The 16,710-nt window shown below is 41.0% G+C and overlaps 1 protein-coding gene across 1 annotated transcript in view; it reads right to left on the minus strand.

The window, feature by feature from the left end:
* HS2ST1 (heparan sulfate 2-O-sulfotransferase 1) overlaps positions 1-16,710 on the minus strand; it is a 157,544-nt gene that overhangs the window by 26,994 nt on the left and 113,840 nt on the right. Inside the window, exon 2 of the mRNA XM_030572605.1 lies at positions 4,819-5,057. Within this exon, the coding sequence (XP_030428465.1) occupies positions 4,819-5,057 (239 nt within the window). The remainder of the gene's footprint in view (positions 1-4,818; positions 5,058-16,710) is intronic.

The following is a 16,710-nucleotide window of genomic DNA, read 5'->3' on the forward strand; positions in this document are numbered from 1 at the left end:
AAGAGAAACCCCATCTGGCTCACTGTCCAATCCCTCACTTGACATCAGAGAGGCATGGTATGATTGTGTGGAAATCCCTTTGGTTGGTCATGCTCAGTGCTGTGATCTCGATAGCAAGAGGCCGAGAGTCAGGAGCTTCCGACACAGCCAGGTCGCTGGCCTGATGAAATTTTGCCAGTACTGAGCATCCCAGCGTCAGTAGTGGTGCCGGGTGAGATGAGGACCTCACCCATACCGATCTTTCCAATGGCAGATGGGCCACTGCCGCTGGTGGTACGAATGACAACTTGCATACTGAGAATGTCTTAGAGCATTTGACCTTGTCTCTCTCTAACGAAGATTCGATGCCCATGCCCAAAGGATCTGTGGGCTTGTTAACAGTAGTGGACACCAACAAACAGAGATGGTGATCACTTTTGGCTATCCCTCAGGCTCACTGAGGGTACTTGAGTTTTTGACTTATGAGAGGAGTCCCAAGACCGTTTGACCTACTATCCTTCAAAGTTTAAGGTTGAGGGGAAGACTCACACCCGCTGGAGGGATAGGGTCAGAGAGCTGCCTCCATGCAGATGATTTTCTGGTGGAGTTCTCTGACTTTGCGGGAATCTCAGTCGGAGCTGCTGGCAGAGGGAACACTTTTTTTGGACGTGGCCCTTGCCAAGGCAGCAAACGCACTGGGAGTGCACCGGGATTGACTTGCAGCAAGTGCGACATTTCTTCAAGCCTGGAGAGCCAGGAATACCCTTTTCATGGGGTCTCCTCCCACCCACAAGGGGTCAACACAAGAACAAAATCTATTCTTTTTTCTATTTTTTTTTTTTTTAAGTCAAGGCCAAATATAAGTCAAAAGAAGGCTAAAGGATTTCTAAAAGCTAAAGAAAAGGCTCTGTCTCTAACCACGGGTGTGTGAGAAGGAACTCAGGATGGCTAACCCACATGCACTGCTTAGCCTCATGCAACAGCACGAGGAAACACAGTGCATGTGCAGGCCCAGTGGATACTGCTACCAAAGTTCTCTGGTCAGCGGCACAGGGATGCAGACACACTTACAGTGGAGCATCCATAGGGGCACCACTCAAAGAACCACCATTAACTTACACTTTGTTTCATACTGGTCCAGGCAAAACCCATGGCTAAGAAGGTAATATCAAGCATATCATACAGTCGTCATGTATATCAGAGGCCTGCTTAGATGATTTAGCCAGGACTTTTCTTAGCTTATCTTTCAACAGACGGTGCTCAGTCCAGCACAAGCCAAGACAGGGTAAGTGAGCTGCTGTTCAGCAACTGACACAGCTGCATTTGACTTAAGATGTGGACTTGTACTACAAAGAACTTCTGAAGTTTTATGACAACCCGTAGCCATGCTGGAGGTAAATGATTTTTACTCTCATTGGGTCACTGATGACTATTTCTTACAATTCTCTGCCCCTCTCTCCTGTTGAACGTGGGTCGGCTTTTGTTTGCTTGTTTGTTTTATTTTAAAGGGCTTTGTAGCTACTGGGGCTCAAAAAAGAGTGAATGATTCAAGTTTGTGTCCAAACTAAGTAAGATCTTTGAGGTTATTTTGGAAAATACAAGTAAGTGTGAATGAGTTTCTAAAAAAGTGTTTTCCAGGTATTTTTGGAAAAATAACTCAAAGGCTATTTCAGAGCTCCTAATAGGTGTTAGCTCAGCTGAGCTTCACTGAATTGAAAACTGGATCAAACGTCCTCAGAGGAGCTAAGAAGTACTGCAAGGAAAACAGGAATGAATGAAGAAGTACAGTTTTCTAGGTAACTGGAAGCTTAAAATGATTCCAGTGATCTAAAAGGAGGGACTAGAAGGTCCTATATCAACTCAGCAAAATAAGCCGGGGGAAGTTTACATTGAAGAAAAGTGCATACAGCACAAAACTGGTGTCCTACTACATAATTTACTTCCAATCCACCAATTACCTCTCCTTGTCCCCTAAATCAATCCTTCTTCCTCTCTGCAGTACTGACCATATATCTAGCTTTTTCTTATGACTGTCTGTCCCAGGAACTTATTTTGAGACACCTGAAATGTTCCAACTTTTCATTATGATGTTGGCTTTGTTTATAACTTCTAAATATTTGTTCAAGACATATTGCTATACTGAGTAGAATTAGCTTTGCGTTTACCAGGAACAAACAGTCCAGTAGAATGAATGCAGTATGGGGTGAAGAGAAAATTCTAAAGAAACTACCAAAACTGTCTTTTTGCTCAAGGTGAATGATAATGACATTTGTTCAGTGCTTCATGATGAACTTATTCAGAGCACTAAGTTAGTGGAAAATATCCACTTTGAGAAATACAGTTACTCTAGTCTGAGGCCTCTTACATCCCAGGCTGTATGCGCCTCTTGTCAACAGCAGCAGCTGCTCCACTGCTATGGTCCTTTGCTCCCAATATGCAGGGCTAATCATTTTGCTATTGGATTGCTGCTTCTTCCTACTGCCTTGCTATCATCACCTCTCTTTCTCTGGCTGTATTTTTCCTGCTGGCTATTTTATTATTCCATTTTCTGGAGATAGTTTCCTCCCCCGCAGTGCCATCTGAGTTGCTTATTGGAGGAAGGGTGGAACAGATGACCGTATAGCAGCCTTACTGGCTGGTTCTAAAGGGAATGGAGTCACAGCAATTTAGGATTTACGAACTAAGGCCAGGTCCACACTCCAGCGTTAAATCGATTTAAACAGCGTTATATCATTATATCGATTTAACGCTGTAACCGTCCACACTACAAGGCACTTAAAATCAATTTTAAGGGGTCTTAAAATTGATTTCTGTACTCCAGCTAAACAAAAGGAGTAACCCTAAAATCGATATTACTAAATCGATTTAGGGTTAGTGTGGACGGACATCAAAGTTATTGGTCCTACTCTTTTACTGAGCTACCCAGAGTGCACCGCTCCGGAAGTCGATGGTACCCTGGGACCATGGACGCACACCACCGAAGTAATGTGCCCTAGTGTGGACGCGTAAAATCGATTTTATAAAACCTGTTTTATAAAATCGATTTTACTAATATCGATTTAAAGCTGTAGTGTGGACGTAGGCACAGACTGCTACACTGAAGCAAAACAGTGATCCATCAAGTTTGGTACTGTGTCCAGGATCAAGAGGTAGAAATCCTACATAGGCAGGAATCGCTTAACCTGTCACCAAGAAAAGTTTCATCACCCCAAAAAGTTAGGGCTTGTCTACACAACCTAATAATTTGGGCTACAGGGGTGTGAACTGCAATGCACACCAAAGTACTCCATCTCCCTGATGGGGATGCTGCTAGTGTGAACTAAAAGGTACCTAGTTTACATTAACATAGACCTGTTTGAAGAGGACTACATTAATGTGAACAAGGTACCTTTTAGTTTGTGCTAGTAACAGCCACACAGTAGAGTTAAGGCCACAGAGGTTGCCCTGAAGCTTGAAGGTGTTACATCCTTTCCAGAGCTTTTATTTTAAAAAAATATTGACTTATCAAATATTTACTATATAGTTGGCAGAAGCCTTGGTACGAAAATCACTTCAGTTTCTTTAAGTCAGTGATTCATACTGTCCATTGAAACACTGCTTTCTGAATTTAAATTATCCAAAATCCTGAAATAAAACCAAATATGTTTCAATCGTAGGTTCTCTCTCAGAGACAGACACACACAGTTCAATTACTTGTTAAGAAAACAGCTCACTATCCCCACCAATGATTATTCTTGTTTTATTTTACTTATAACAAGGGCTACTGAGGAAAAACAATGCAGAATCTTGATCCTGACTTGACAACATGCCACAAGCAGCTATAGCATTACCAGTAATGCTATATTTAGTTGATCCATGTTCACTTATATTATAGAAAAAATAGGCTAACAGAGATTTGGGATCTGATTTTCAAAGTCAGGAATGTGCATTTGTGAAACTAATTCAGGCACATGATTTCATATGCAAATTGGACAACTGGATACTTTAACAGGTCTAATTGGTCACTTGCATATGCAATTACATTTGTGAATTTACTCACAGAACTGCATTGGTAAATTAGATACATAACAGTGCACAACTAATTTTGCAAGTAATGTTTTTCTGTTAAGCTAAACACTGCAAGCAGAGCAACATTATGTAGTATGGGATTTTTAAAGAATAGGGTTTAAAGAAGAACTTAGAAATATTCAAGGACACAGAAGTAACTGAAAACTTGCTGAACATTATATAATACCAAACACTTCCTAATACAATTTTCCTTGAGATGTTCATTGCATTATATTATTTCCTCTCTGGTAATTTATAACTCACCTAGCTGAATGAGCTTTTTATTCTTCTCATTTAAAATATATTTTTGGAGAGTTAACTTTGATACACATGAAAGTGGTGAAATGGAAGCACTATGTACAGCCAAGCATAACGTGAATAAACGATATACTAGACAAGCATTACACATTGCTATGCCAATGCAGGTCAGTCCTGAGCCACCGTATCCCTTTTTATTCTAGTCTTTGACCTTTAAGCAGAGACTTCTATCATGCCAAGTAGTGTGGTAAATTAACCCTGTTACATAATGAAACAATATTAACTTTCTCCATATATGGAGAAAATGTCATTCTAATTATAAACTTATTTAATAAAGCTACATTATAATGGCATCCAATTCCATCTGTTCCTCCGGTTATATTTATAATAGCAAATTACTACTCTTTGTGGACGTATGTACACACTCAAAATGCTTTTTCCTGAATAGTGCTGAACATACAATAAAATATCTAATATATTAAAACTGTTGAAGTGGCTAAAAGTCCATATCATCATCTCCACAAATTAACTTACCTGATCTTGCAGTGACATAACAGGATTATTTTTGGTTGTATTGATATGCAGAACATGATATTTGTTCTTTGCACAAAGGTCATAGGCAATATTTGTGAAGGATGTGCTTGCAGTTTTAGGTACTCTGTTGTAAATGATCACCACATCATCATCTTCATCCAGAGTTGCATCTTGTCGAGGACTATCTATTGTATGACGTTGTTCTATTTCTCTGACTTCATGTCTTGCAATAGCTCTTTCTGTAAAGAGTAACAGAAAAACTAAGCTTTCAGTGATAATGAAGAAGTAGATAGTGATCTTGAAATTCAGTCCTTAGAATTAAAATGACAATAAAGGTTAAAAACCATCTTACTAATAAAGAAAATAACTACTAATCGTTTGTTTTTTAACGTCTGGATTTAAAATTTTCCATTCCCGCACAATGAGCGTTTATAGATTAAGCTAAATTATGCTTGGAAACAGAATACGTTGTCTGGAAACTGATAAACAGTGTATGATATTCTTTCCCCTGACTATGTTAGCATTAAAAGAAGCTACCCTGTTTTCTTTAAAAAGTTGTCTCTGATGCTGTATCAAAATGGTAACACTTCTCACAAGTCCCCCCCAAAATCCTATAAAATACCCAGTACTGAGAAATGATACTAGGTAAAAGGAATAATTAAATCAAATATTAAAGTAAAGTATAAAATATGTATTTTAAAAAACCCAGTAAAATCACTGACCATAGATGGTTTAGTCAATTAATGGTGAAGAGGCACTGGAAGTTTAAATAAAAGAACTATTGTTCTTATTCCAATTAAGACAACTCCTCATGTGTAAATACTTCAATGTATGGTTTTGCAAAAATCTAATTAGCTGTATTACACCCAAATTTGACAAGAAAAGAAACAGGAGACGCTTATGAAATTATTTACATTAGGGGGCAAAATTATTGCATTGAATACAAAACTTTATTAAACACAAGGAAGAGAAAAAAGCTACAAATAAAAATTCCTTTTACAAGAAGGACAATGCTCTGGGCAATTAGTCTCCTCTTCAAATATCAAAGCTACTTGGAAAATGAGAAGCAAATCGTTATGGCTCTACAGTATGGTAAACATACTTTGTGCTGACCCAGACAAAATTCAAAAGCTTTGTTCTATTCAGGCTAAATAGAGCACCTACCACCATTCACAATTTAAATTTCAAAACATCTTTTTAGAATTATGCATTATGATACTACTGTCTTTAATGGTGTACCTTTTTTCCCCACATGGGTCAACAACAAGCTTTGAGCTCAGGATCAAGAGATTCACATCACAAACCTTTTCTACTTGAACTAAAGGAGTAATTGTTAGTAAAAATAAGCTGTTGTCCTTTACATGGAGTACTTCCTAGAGCAGTGGTCCCCAATTTTTTTCTGTCGTGCTCCTCCCTTACCAGTAGTGGAATCTGTCCATGCACCCTGGAAGCCACAGTCAGAGGGGGGACCAGGAGCAGGGCCACAGTTGTAGCCAGAGGTGGGGCGGAGGCCAGGAGTGGGGACAGAGCTGCAGCCACGGACTGAGGACCTAAGGTTGGGAGCAGGGCCTGAGACCAGGAGCTGTGGCCAGGGCTGGGTGATGTTTCTTTCTTTCCCCCTGTAGGGGTTGGTGTTGTACAGACAAAACCACACAGGATCTTTTCAGGGGGCAAGACAAAGATACCACATTTATTATGGTAACAATTTGATTTATGACTAATAACTAACATCTTAATTCTTATACACATACATTATACGTAATACCTATACACACACACACACACACACACATCCATCAGATGTTCTGCAGCTGCTGCATAGTTACCAGTCCTGAAGATAGCTTAAGTTCTTAGCTTGATTTTGTAGCTTGGGTTCGTAGCTTGTGGCGGTTAACTGGCCAGGAAAGCCAGGCACAAGGACAAGCTGGATCTCTGTTGGGCAGGCACTGATGTCCTTCCATGTTGGCAGCAGAAAGTTACCCAGAGTCTCTCATCTCACCCTTCTTTTTTATAGGCTTTTAGTTTGGATTCAAAGTCTATAGGTCTTGTTGTGTCACGCTGCCTCTGGGTTTGGACTATCACCCATCAATTGCAGGCGTGACTTTCAGCCTTGAACCTAGCTTTGATCTTCCTTCTGTTGTTCTGTTGTCCTTTTCTTTTTAGGGTGGATGCTTCTTACTTTGTTTAGGGCTGTTGTCTAGGTCTTCAGCCATTGGTATTTGAACTTTATCTCACCAGGACAGGCTGGGGCTGAAGGTTGATTCCGTCATCCATACATACCTCATTCACACATCTAAACTAAACTAATAAGATTACAGCAGGGTTTGCAAAAATGAAGGTTGGAGGAAGCATTTACAAAATGGAGTGAACGTTTTAAAATGGAGTTTGAATTACAATACGGAACAGAAGTTACAGTGTAGGCAAGTGTAGTGTGGATGGTGAACAGAAGTTACATTAATAAATTAAAAACAATTTCATTTATCAGTTCTACACTGGCCTGGTCCCCCATCGAAAGTTCCTACACACACACCCCAGAAGGGTGTGCCCCACAGTTTGGGGACCATTGTCCTAGGAGGACGTTATGACACACACTCAGTGCGGCACAGCTATGTGCGGCAACAGGGGAATGTTAGTTATGATCCTGGCTTCTCTTCATTGCTCAAGGGCAGTGTGGTCTAGTGTTTACAGCAGTGGTTACAGACTGCATAGCTACATTTATTGATTTGGCACACTCATTCTGAAAGTCAGCGTGACAGAATGGGTGACAGTCTGCTCTGTCCTACTAGAGATCTGAGTTATTATCCCAGGTCTGCTTGAAGTGACCATGGGCAACTTCTCGATTACCTTACTTGTAAAATGGATAATACTTGTCTTCCTCTTAGCTTACGGATACGAAGCTTTGCTCAGTAGTAAGGGTTATGAACCGGTGAGACAAGTATCTAATGTTCAATCCTGGCTCTCAGCCCAATGCACTTTCCCTCTAGGCCAAATGGAGTTCAGGGAAAGTTTCTCACTCTCATATATGCATAAGATTTTACCTGCAATGCAGACAAATGTGACAGGACTGCCAAATATGAGATTGTAATGAAGGATGCATGGCACTTAGTAGAACTGCATCCTCCCTCTCTCCTTTCTCATTCCCTATCTCCTCTTCCATCACTTTGGTCTTCACTTTTCTTCCTCCTCTTGTGCTCCTAACTCACCACTTCATACTGTTCTACTTCACCCTACCTCTATACCACAGTTTAAATGTGAAATATTAAAAAAAAACAATGTAGAACTATCAAGCTGTGCACACAAGTAGCCTATTAAACCAAATATTATCACTGCCCTCAGCTAACTCCTACAACTTCTCTCCTACTGTTTGTTACACTCATTTCCCAAGTCTTGTTTTCGACTGCAAACTCTTCAGGCAGTACCATCTCTTCCAAAGTACCTGTACCACTCCTAATACAAAGCGCCAATCCTGAATGGGGCCATTGGGTGCTACCACAATAATAATATATTAAGAACAAAGAAGTACAGATGTATGCATCTCTTTCTGCTGTGCACAGTCTTGAACCGAGTAGTGCTGGCAGCACTGTAACCACTGACAGATGAGGTTTCCTCTTGCAGCCCAGATGGGTGTGAAATTGCCTGTAAACGATTCATGTATTTCTCAATTGACAATTGAAAGTCTAGTCTTACCCATTTGCTGAACTGAAAGATCTAGAAAGAAAAGAAGAATTTTGTGTTTTTTTCCCTAGAATAAGTCACTTAATTCAGCAAATAGCAGATTAAAGGAAACCTAATATTAACTTTTTAAAAAATAGTAACTTCACCTAGTTGTGTAATGATGTGGCTTATTAGCACATTCTGAATATCATTAAGCTAAAACTGCCATGTTCCCTACATGATTTCACTTTGTGAAATAGCCTGCCTGAGAAGAATGTGTCTGGAGAACCAGTTAAATGACCACCACAATGACACAAGATAGTGAAAGGATCTGCAGCTGAGCTGTTTACACCTCTTTTTGTTAACATATTAGATAAATGATGTCTTTGTTAAGAACTCAACACCCTGGCACATTCAATTAAGAAGTTGGAACTCACAACAAAATGAGTTGTGACACCAAGGAAGTCTTCCAGTAAAATTAGGAAAGACCAGATTTAACATTCCTACGGTCTTGTCTAGCCAAAGTAGTTGTATCACTTAACTTTACAAGCACAATTAAATTGGTGAAACTCCTCTAGTACTGACTCCACAATACCAATATAGAAGTGCTTATACTAGTATAACTGCATCCATGCTAAGTATTGTGCTGGTATAACTATTTCAGTTTAAAAAAAAAAATCATACTCCTAACCAAATTAGTTATACTAGTATAAAAACTGCACGTAGATCACAAAAGATAACCCCTTCGGCATGTGCAAATATCAAAAGTAGATGTGGAATCTGAATGGTTATACCACCACACAGCTGAAGGGAGCATGACACACATAGGTTCATCTTCTCCACTTCACACAAGACAGATATTGCTCTGTTGCCCATAGTGGCACGAATATGGAACAGTATCTCAGATGGCAGAAATCAAACAGAGATAATCTGCACTTTTCTTACACCAGTGCAGCATATCTACAGCAGGGTTTGTACCGGTGTAGCTACACCAATGCAAAGAACTCCAATGTAGACAAGATTAGAGTATGCTGAAAGAGGAGCTCTGTACATGTGCCAGTATACAGATGCTTCACTGGAGGCAAAATCAGTAAGGAGGAAGGAAACAAAGAAACCATTCACATCCAGACACTCCTTTGAAGAAATTGCCAGAGAACTTTGAGCACTCAAGCTTACTATTTTGCACAAAAGTGTTTTAAGAATGCAACAAACTTGAAAAAACTGCTAAATCGTGCTTTTCAACCAGCTAAAGACATAGGCTATGGCTACACTACGAGGCCTTTAGTGACACGGTGAGAACATATAAATGTTTAGCATATCCTTGCAATGCGGGCTACCAAAGTGCCATGCAAATGCTTGTTCTCACTTTCTGGTGACATTGTAAATAAGAGGGCAGCATTATCTCCTGTAAATGTAAACAAACTTGTTTGTCCTAGTGATTGGCTGAAAAAGAAGTTGGACTGAGTGGACTTGTAGGCTCTAAAGCAGTGGTTCCCAAACTGGGGTTCGTGAACCCCTAGGGGTTTCCAGAACATTACAAGAGGTTCGCAAGAAAAATTTAACTAATGGTGACCAGAGAACCTCGGCACTGGAGGCAGCAAGTGGGACCCGGTTGCAGGGCAGACAGCCCGAGCCCCAGGAAGAGCGGGGCCAGGCAGTTGGGGCTGGCAGTCCGAGCCCTGCCTCCCATCAGTGGGGGAGCTGGCAGCCCGAGCCTCAGGAAGAGCGGGGCCAGGCAGCCTGAGCCCTGCCCCCTGAGCCCCAGTGTGGGGCTGGCAGCCCGAGCCTCAGGAAGAGCGGGGCCAGGCAGCCTGAGCCCTGCCCCCTGAGCCCCAGTGTGGGGCTGGCAGCCCGAGCCTCAGGGAGAGTAGGGCCTGGCAGTTGGGGCTGGCAGCCCGAGCCCTGCCCCCCTATCAGCAGGGGAGCCGGCAGCCCGAGCCTGAAGAAGAGCGGGGCTGGGCAGTTGGGTCGGCAGCCTGAGCCCTGACCCCCATCAGTGGGGGATCCGGCAGCCCAAACCCCAGCGCTCTGCGTGGGGCTGGCAGCCTGAGCCCCGACCCCCATCAGTGGGGGATCCGGCAGCCCAAACCCCAGCACTCCGCGTGGGGCTGGCAGCCTGAGCCCCAGGGAGAGCAGGGCCAGGCAGTTGGGGCCGGCAGCCCGAGCCCCGGCGGTCAGCGGTACCTGTAACACAAGCTCAATGGGGTCCAGCAGGAGAAGCCCCACGGAGTGCGGATCCAGCAGCCCAGACCCTGGCGCGGGGCCAGTAGCTGAGCCCTGTGGTGGGCAGAGTGGCAGCTGAGACCCCCAGACCCAAAGGTGGCAGCTGTCCTTGTCAGACAGGGGAAGTTGGTATGGAGGGCAGAGTAAGCAGGGGCCACGCCGTACACCGGGGGTGGGGGCAGGGTCCAAGCTAATTTGTCCCTTGCAGGACGCCCTCGTAGGGAGGGCCCTCATGGCAGAAAAAAAGCTGTTCGCTACAAAACCAGCCAGAAGCATGTTGAAGCCAGTGTAGCAGTGTCAAGGTGCCTCAGTAATTGTCATTCTCTCTGCAATGCTGTTTTGCTTCAGTGACACTTCTCATTTTCTAGTTTGTTGGTTGTTAGCAGTCTCTCTGTGTTGTTTTTATTAGAACTTTTGTACACAAGTTCAATGGATAAGTGGCTGAAAAAAGAAAGTGTAAAAACGCAAGAATCAGCTAGTGTTTCCTCAAGTCCACACTGTTGAAAATCTAAGTCTAATGATTATGATGGTCCTGGAAAGTCACTTACAAAGAAAAGACGACGATTATATAAAATATGGCTTTACATGCATTGGTGATCAAGAATGTCCAAAACCACTGCGTGAGATTTGTGGTGATGTTCTAGCAAACAGCAGCCTCAAACTTTCTCTACTTCGGCGCCATTTAGAAACTAGGTATCCTGCACAACTCGACAAGCCTGTTGATTTTTATAAGTGAAAATTAGCTGAGAGGAAAAGTGACATTACCAGTTTTATATCCAAAGCAAGTACTGATAATGACAATGCACTTGAAGCATTATACCGTGTGAGCTACTGAGTAGCAAAAGCAACAGAAGCCCATACCATAGCAGAGAGCTTGATTGGTCCATGTATAAAAGATGTAGTTCATTGCATGCTTGGAGAAAAGGCAGCAAAAAGGATTGACATGATACCTTTGTCCAATAATATGTTGTCACGAAGAATTAATGACATGTCAAATAATGTAGAGACAATTGTACAGAGAGTGAAATATAGTCCATATTATGCTATACAGTTGGATGAAACAACTGATGTAGCTAATCTAGCTCTTTTGTTACTGGTTTGCACGTTATGTGAATTAAGGTCTGGTTGAAGAAGACTTGTTTTGCAGACCATTGGAAAAATGTACAACTGGAGAAGATATCTTCAATCTGACTAATGCACATTTTCAAGAAAAGGAAACAGATTGGTCTCATTGCCTAGGCATTTGCACTAATGGGGCCACATCAATGACAGGGAAGTATACTGGATCCGTAGCTTGAACAAAAAAGGGTGCATCAAAAGTCTCTTGGATTCATTGCAGCATCCATGGACAAGCCCTCGCAATAAAACGTATGCCTGGGGACTGAAGGAAATGCTGGACAATGCAGTGAAAATGGTGAATTTCATAAAATCACAGCCAACAAATTCCAGAATATTTCATGTTCTTTGTGAAGAAATGGGTAGTATATACGATTGTCTGTTGACGCATACTGAAGTTAGATGGCTTTCACGGGGCAAAATCCTTGTGTGCTTGTTTGAGCTTAGAATGGAAATCCTGGTGTTTTTTTTTCCAACAGCCACCCTTTCCACCTTGCCAGCTGTATGGAAAATAATGTCTGGCTCCAGAGCCTAGCTTATTCAGCAGATATTTTCTCAAGAATTAATGACTTAAATTTATCTCTTCAAGGTCTCAATATAACAATTTTCAATGTGCAAGAGCGAGTTGAATCCATGATAAAGAAGTTGCAGTTCTGGGAAAGTTGTTTGGAAAACAATCAAACTGAGTGTTTCAGTAATCTTCATGACTTCCTGGCAGAACATAAACTTCAGTTGCATCAGTGCACTAAATCCAATATAATTGCACACCTAAAAAGACTTTGCATAACTTTCAGGGATTGCTTTCCAGCTATGTAAGGCAATGACGACTGGATTTGCAAGCCCTTTTGATGATACCACTTTCTCAACATAGATATCGAACACCGAAGAAAAAGAGAAATTGAATGAGATCTCCTCCTGTGATTACGAACTGAAAAGGAGTTTCAGAAATCTGTCACTGATCAACTTTTGGCTGAGTTTAAGAAACGAGTACCCCCTTCTGGCAGAAAATGCTGCTGCAGTTTTGTTACCATTTTCAACAACAAACTTACGCAATAGAGCATTTTCCTTGTAGGCACATCTGAAAACGAAATACAGAAACAGACTTGATGCCAAACCAGACCTGAGACTTTATCTTTCTCCAGTGGTTCCGGACTTCCAAGAGCTATGCAGAGCAAAGCAAGCGCATCCATCACACTGAGGAAATTTAAACTTAAAACCCTGGAAATATTCATTTTTAGAAGGGGGTTCACGAGATTTCACAATTTAGAGAAATGGGTTCATGGGCTCTTAAAGTTTGGGAACCCCTGCTCTAAAGTTCTACTTTGTTTTTGAGTGCAGTTATGTAACAAAAAAAAATCTACATTTGAAAATTGCACATTCACAACAAAGATTACACTACAGTACTTGTATGAGATGAACTGAAAAATACTATATCATTTTTACAGTGCAAAAATTTGTAATAAAAATAATATACTTTGTATTATGTTGTAATTGAAATCAATATATATGAAAATGTAGAAAACATCGAAAAAATTAAATAGGATACCAATTGACATTTAACAGTGCAATTAAAACGGCAATTAATTTTTTTAATCACAATTTTTTTTAATCAATCACATGAGTCAGCTGTGATTAATCGACAGCACTAAATTAAATCAATTTTAAAACTATTTGAGCTAAACTGGTGAGAACGCATGTGTGGACACCTTAATTTAAATTGGTCTTTTCTGGTTAAATTTGAACCTGTAAATTTAGTTAAACCAGTGAACTGTGCGTAGATCAGGCATAAGGGTCAAGTTAGGTTAACGCTCTCTTACTTGAAAGAAATCCTGCAGGCCAAAAGATGGCCTCCCTCAAAGACACCTCTGTAGTCCCACTGCCTTCAATTTAAACCTAGCTTTATAGTTAAGCTAAATCATATAAGCCAGATATTAACTGAAATATGAATGTTCAACAAAAGGTTTTGCACTGGCTTAACTAAATAGTTTAAAAACCACACTTTCACTTAAATCCATGTAACTTTGAATACGGACAAGGAAGGCCTTAGTCTTTGTAACAATATACTATTCTGTTGACGCAAAAGAAGAAATATTTTCTAGCCTCTTAATGTGCTGGCTCTTAGTACCAACAGGAATAAAAGCAGTAAAGTCTGTGTCTCCTTAGAGCAAGTAGATATGACTCAGTTTATACAAGAAACAGATATATTTAGTCACTTGTAAGACTTGAAACCTACTATGGAAACATCCATCATGTATTCATTTTCTTTTCCCAAACTGTAATGGCAAAATTATTCTTCATCCAGAATTAAAATCGCTCTTCTGTGCTCTTTACTTGTGTGCAAATTTCCACTGATATCAATGAAAATTCACACACAAAGGATATAATATATGCATTGGGAGCCGAAGATAAGATTTTGTTGATCATTCACCCTCAAAGAAAACTGCCTGCTGGAATGCAACAGTTGAAAAGGGGCAGCCCCCAATGAGAGAGACATCAGTACATATAGTTTTGAAGGAAACAGAACAGTGACATTCTTCTAAACAGGTTTGAAAACTCAGAATTTTTTTTTAAATAAATAACTCTTAAAACTAATCACTGTAATTTTCTTTAACAATACTTGTTAGCATCCTTTCCATTCTCAAAAAACTCTTGCCTGTTTAGTCATTAAAAACTAAGTTTACAATAATATTTAGTTCATACATGCAAGTCCTAACTAGGAACAAAGCAGTATGCTCCCAAACTATATTTAAAGATATACACTCTACTTAAAGAGTAATGAACTAAATTTTACAAATCTTACATTTACTTTATAGAGCAATTTTTATCCTGAAGGCTCTAAAAGAACCAAGATTTAAGTTTACTTTTGTTGACACCCTCTCCTTCCCCACAGCCTAACAGTATCAGAGTATCTGAGCATAAAATTAATTTTTTTGAAGGAGATTATATCTGAGTTTCTTCTGTTTCCCAATACAATTAATTGTTGAAGTTAACTGAATAACTAGCAGAACCCAAATACACATCCCGCCTCCCTAAACGAATGTTATTCTTAAATTGGATTAAGGAAACTGAAGTGGATGTATTTACTAGCTCTCAGATCTTGCAGAATCTTATTTCAATCTACTTTTATTTTTAAGAACAACCTGATCGTATGAGATATTCTAATGCCAAAAGCTTTTAATTTAAATGTCCATGCTGAAGTATTTGTTGAGTCAAAAGAGCTTGCTTTTGTCCACTTCATCTTGACTATGATGACGGAAACAGAGAAGTTTTTTATAAGGCTCAGTTCTAGAGGCACTGTACATAGCTAATTTAAAAAAAAAAAAAAAGGACAGACAGACTTGTAGTCAAGCATATAAAAAATTTACTCCAAAATTATGATTTTAGGAAGAAAAGACCATCTGTTCTGAAAAAGTAACAGGGCATAGCAGTGCCCCCTTTGCTCCTGCCTCTGCTTTGCTCCAAAAACCACTCCGAGACCTTCTAGCTCAGCACCGGTGCAGTTTATTTACAGTGTGCAATTCCCACCACCTTCTCACCCCAGCAAGCTTGGGGATTCAGCCTTAGGGACTTCTCAGTCTCTGCAGCCAGGAGAGAAGAGCTCCCACTCTCTTTCCATTCTCTGACTTCCCCTTTTCTGTCTGCCCCCCATCTTCCTTCCTTTGAGGCTTTTATGCAACTCCAAGCTATTTAGGGGGACAGCTGTTTCCCCTTTGTCAATCAGGTAAAAGTGTCTCTAGCCAGTTCCAATTTATCTCCCTTAACTGGAGTTGATGTGACAGAGGGCTGGTTCAGGAGTCCCAGCTCTAACCATTCCTTTCACACAGTTTTTATGTAATTAAAAAAAAAGCTGTTCAAAATTGAGCTTCTGAGTTCCAAAATACGTGGGAAGTTATAAGCATCTGTCTGTAAAACAGGAACGGTCCCTCACTGGGCACAGCTGAGTGAATGTATGACTGGTGTGTTCCTATAATTTCAGTTCCAATGTTTTGCTTACCTCACATTTCTAAAGGTATTTTAGAGCTGGGACTTTTGGGGATTATTGAGACAATGCCTGTGGATTGACCCACAGGGTGCTGTAGCAGGAAGAGGGCCTGAAACATAGGCCCTTGAATCAGAGGCCTGGTATGAGGCCTGAGCTAAAGCAGTGGTCAAGACTTTGCTAATATAAAGCAAAATCAGACTGTAAGTTAGAGGCAGACCCTGCTCACAGAACAGGGCTGATACTGCAAAAACGCACATTCCTAAGCAGCGCTAGGCACAGAGCATTCACGCAAACACAATCCAGAAGGGTGGTACCAGAACAGCTCGGTACCAACACATTCCCTAAAGATAACAGGAACACGCTGACCCATCCTAAAGAAGATCAGGATGACTGTGATGGACAGAGATGTACAGGGTGATGGTTGGTAACCAGCTATGCCAGAGGGGCAGTACATAACTAGTTTGTACTGATGTATAAAATGGGGTCTCAAAGGCAGTGTGTGGCCAGCCTAGGAGGGAATGGAAAGTCCCGCCATTCACTGAGCTGTGTCCATTGTCACAAGCATATATGTGCTAGTGTAACTGTAAATATTGATCTGGGGAGCTAGGACTGTGCTTCATCGACAATAAACCTGGCCAGGTGCCTTCGTATCGTAACGGATCTGGGAGGTTTGCTCGAGGTCTGCTGTGCCAGCTGTCTGCACAGAGCTGGGAAGGTACACAGAAAGAATACATACACACACAGCCGAACATCTGACCACAGCTGCTTTAACTGGTATCAGAGCTATAGTCTAAACATGAGTTTCAAACTGGGAGTGATCTGATCCTACCTATATCAGTAACTGTGATTCTTCGATATGTGCTGTCTACATACATTCTTCTTCTGGGTGTGCATTTCCCCCATTCACTCGAGATAAG

The sequence above is a fragment of the Gopherus evgoodei genome, chromosome 8, assembly GCF_007399415.2.
Source record: "Gopherus evgoodei ecotype Sinaloan lineage chromosome 8, rGopEvg1_v1.p, whole genome shotgun sequence".
NCBI classification, from domain to species: domain Eukaryota; kingdom Metazoa; phylum Chordata; order Testudines; family Testudinidae; genus Gopherus; species Gopherus evgoodei.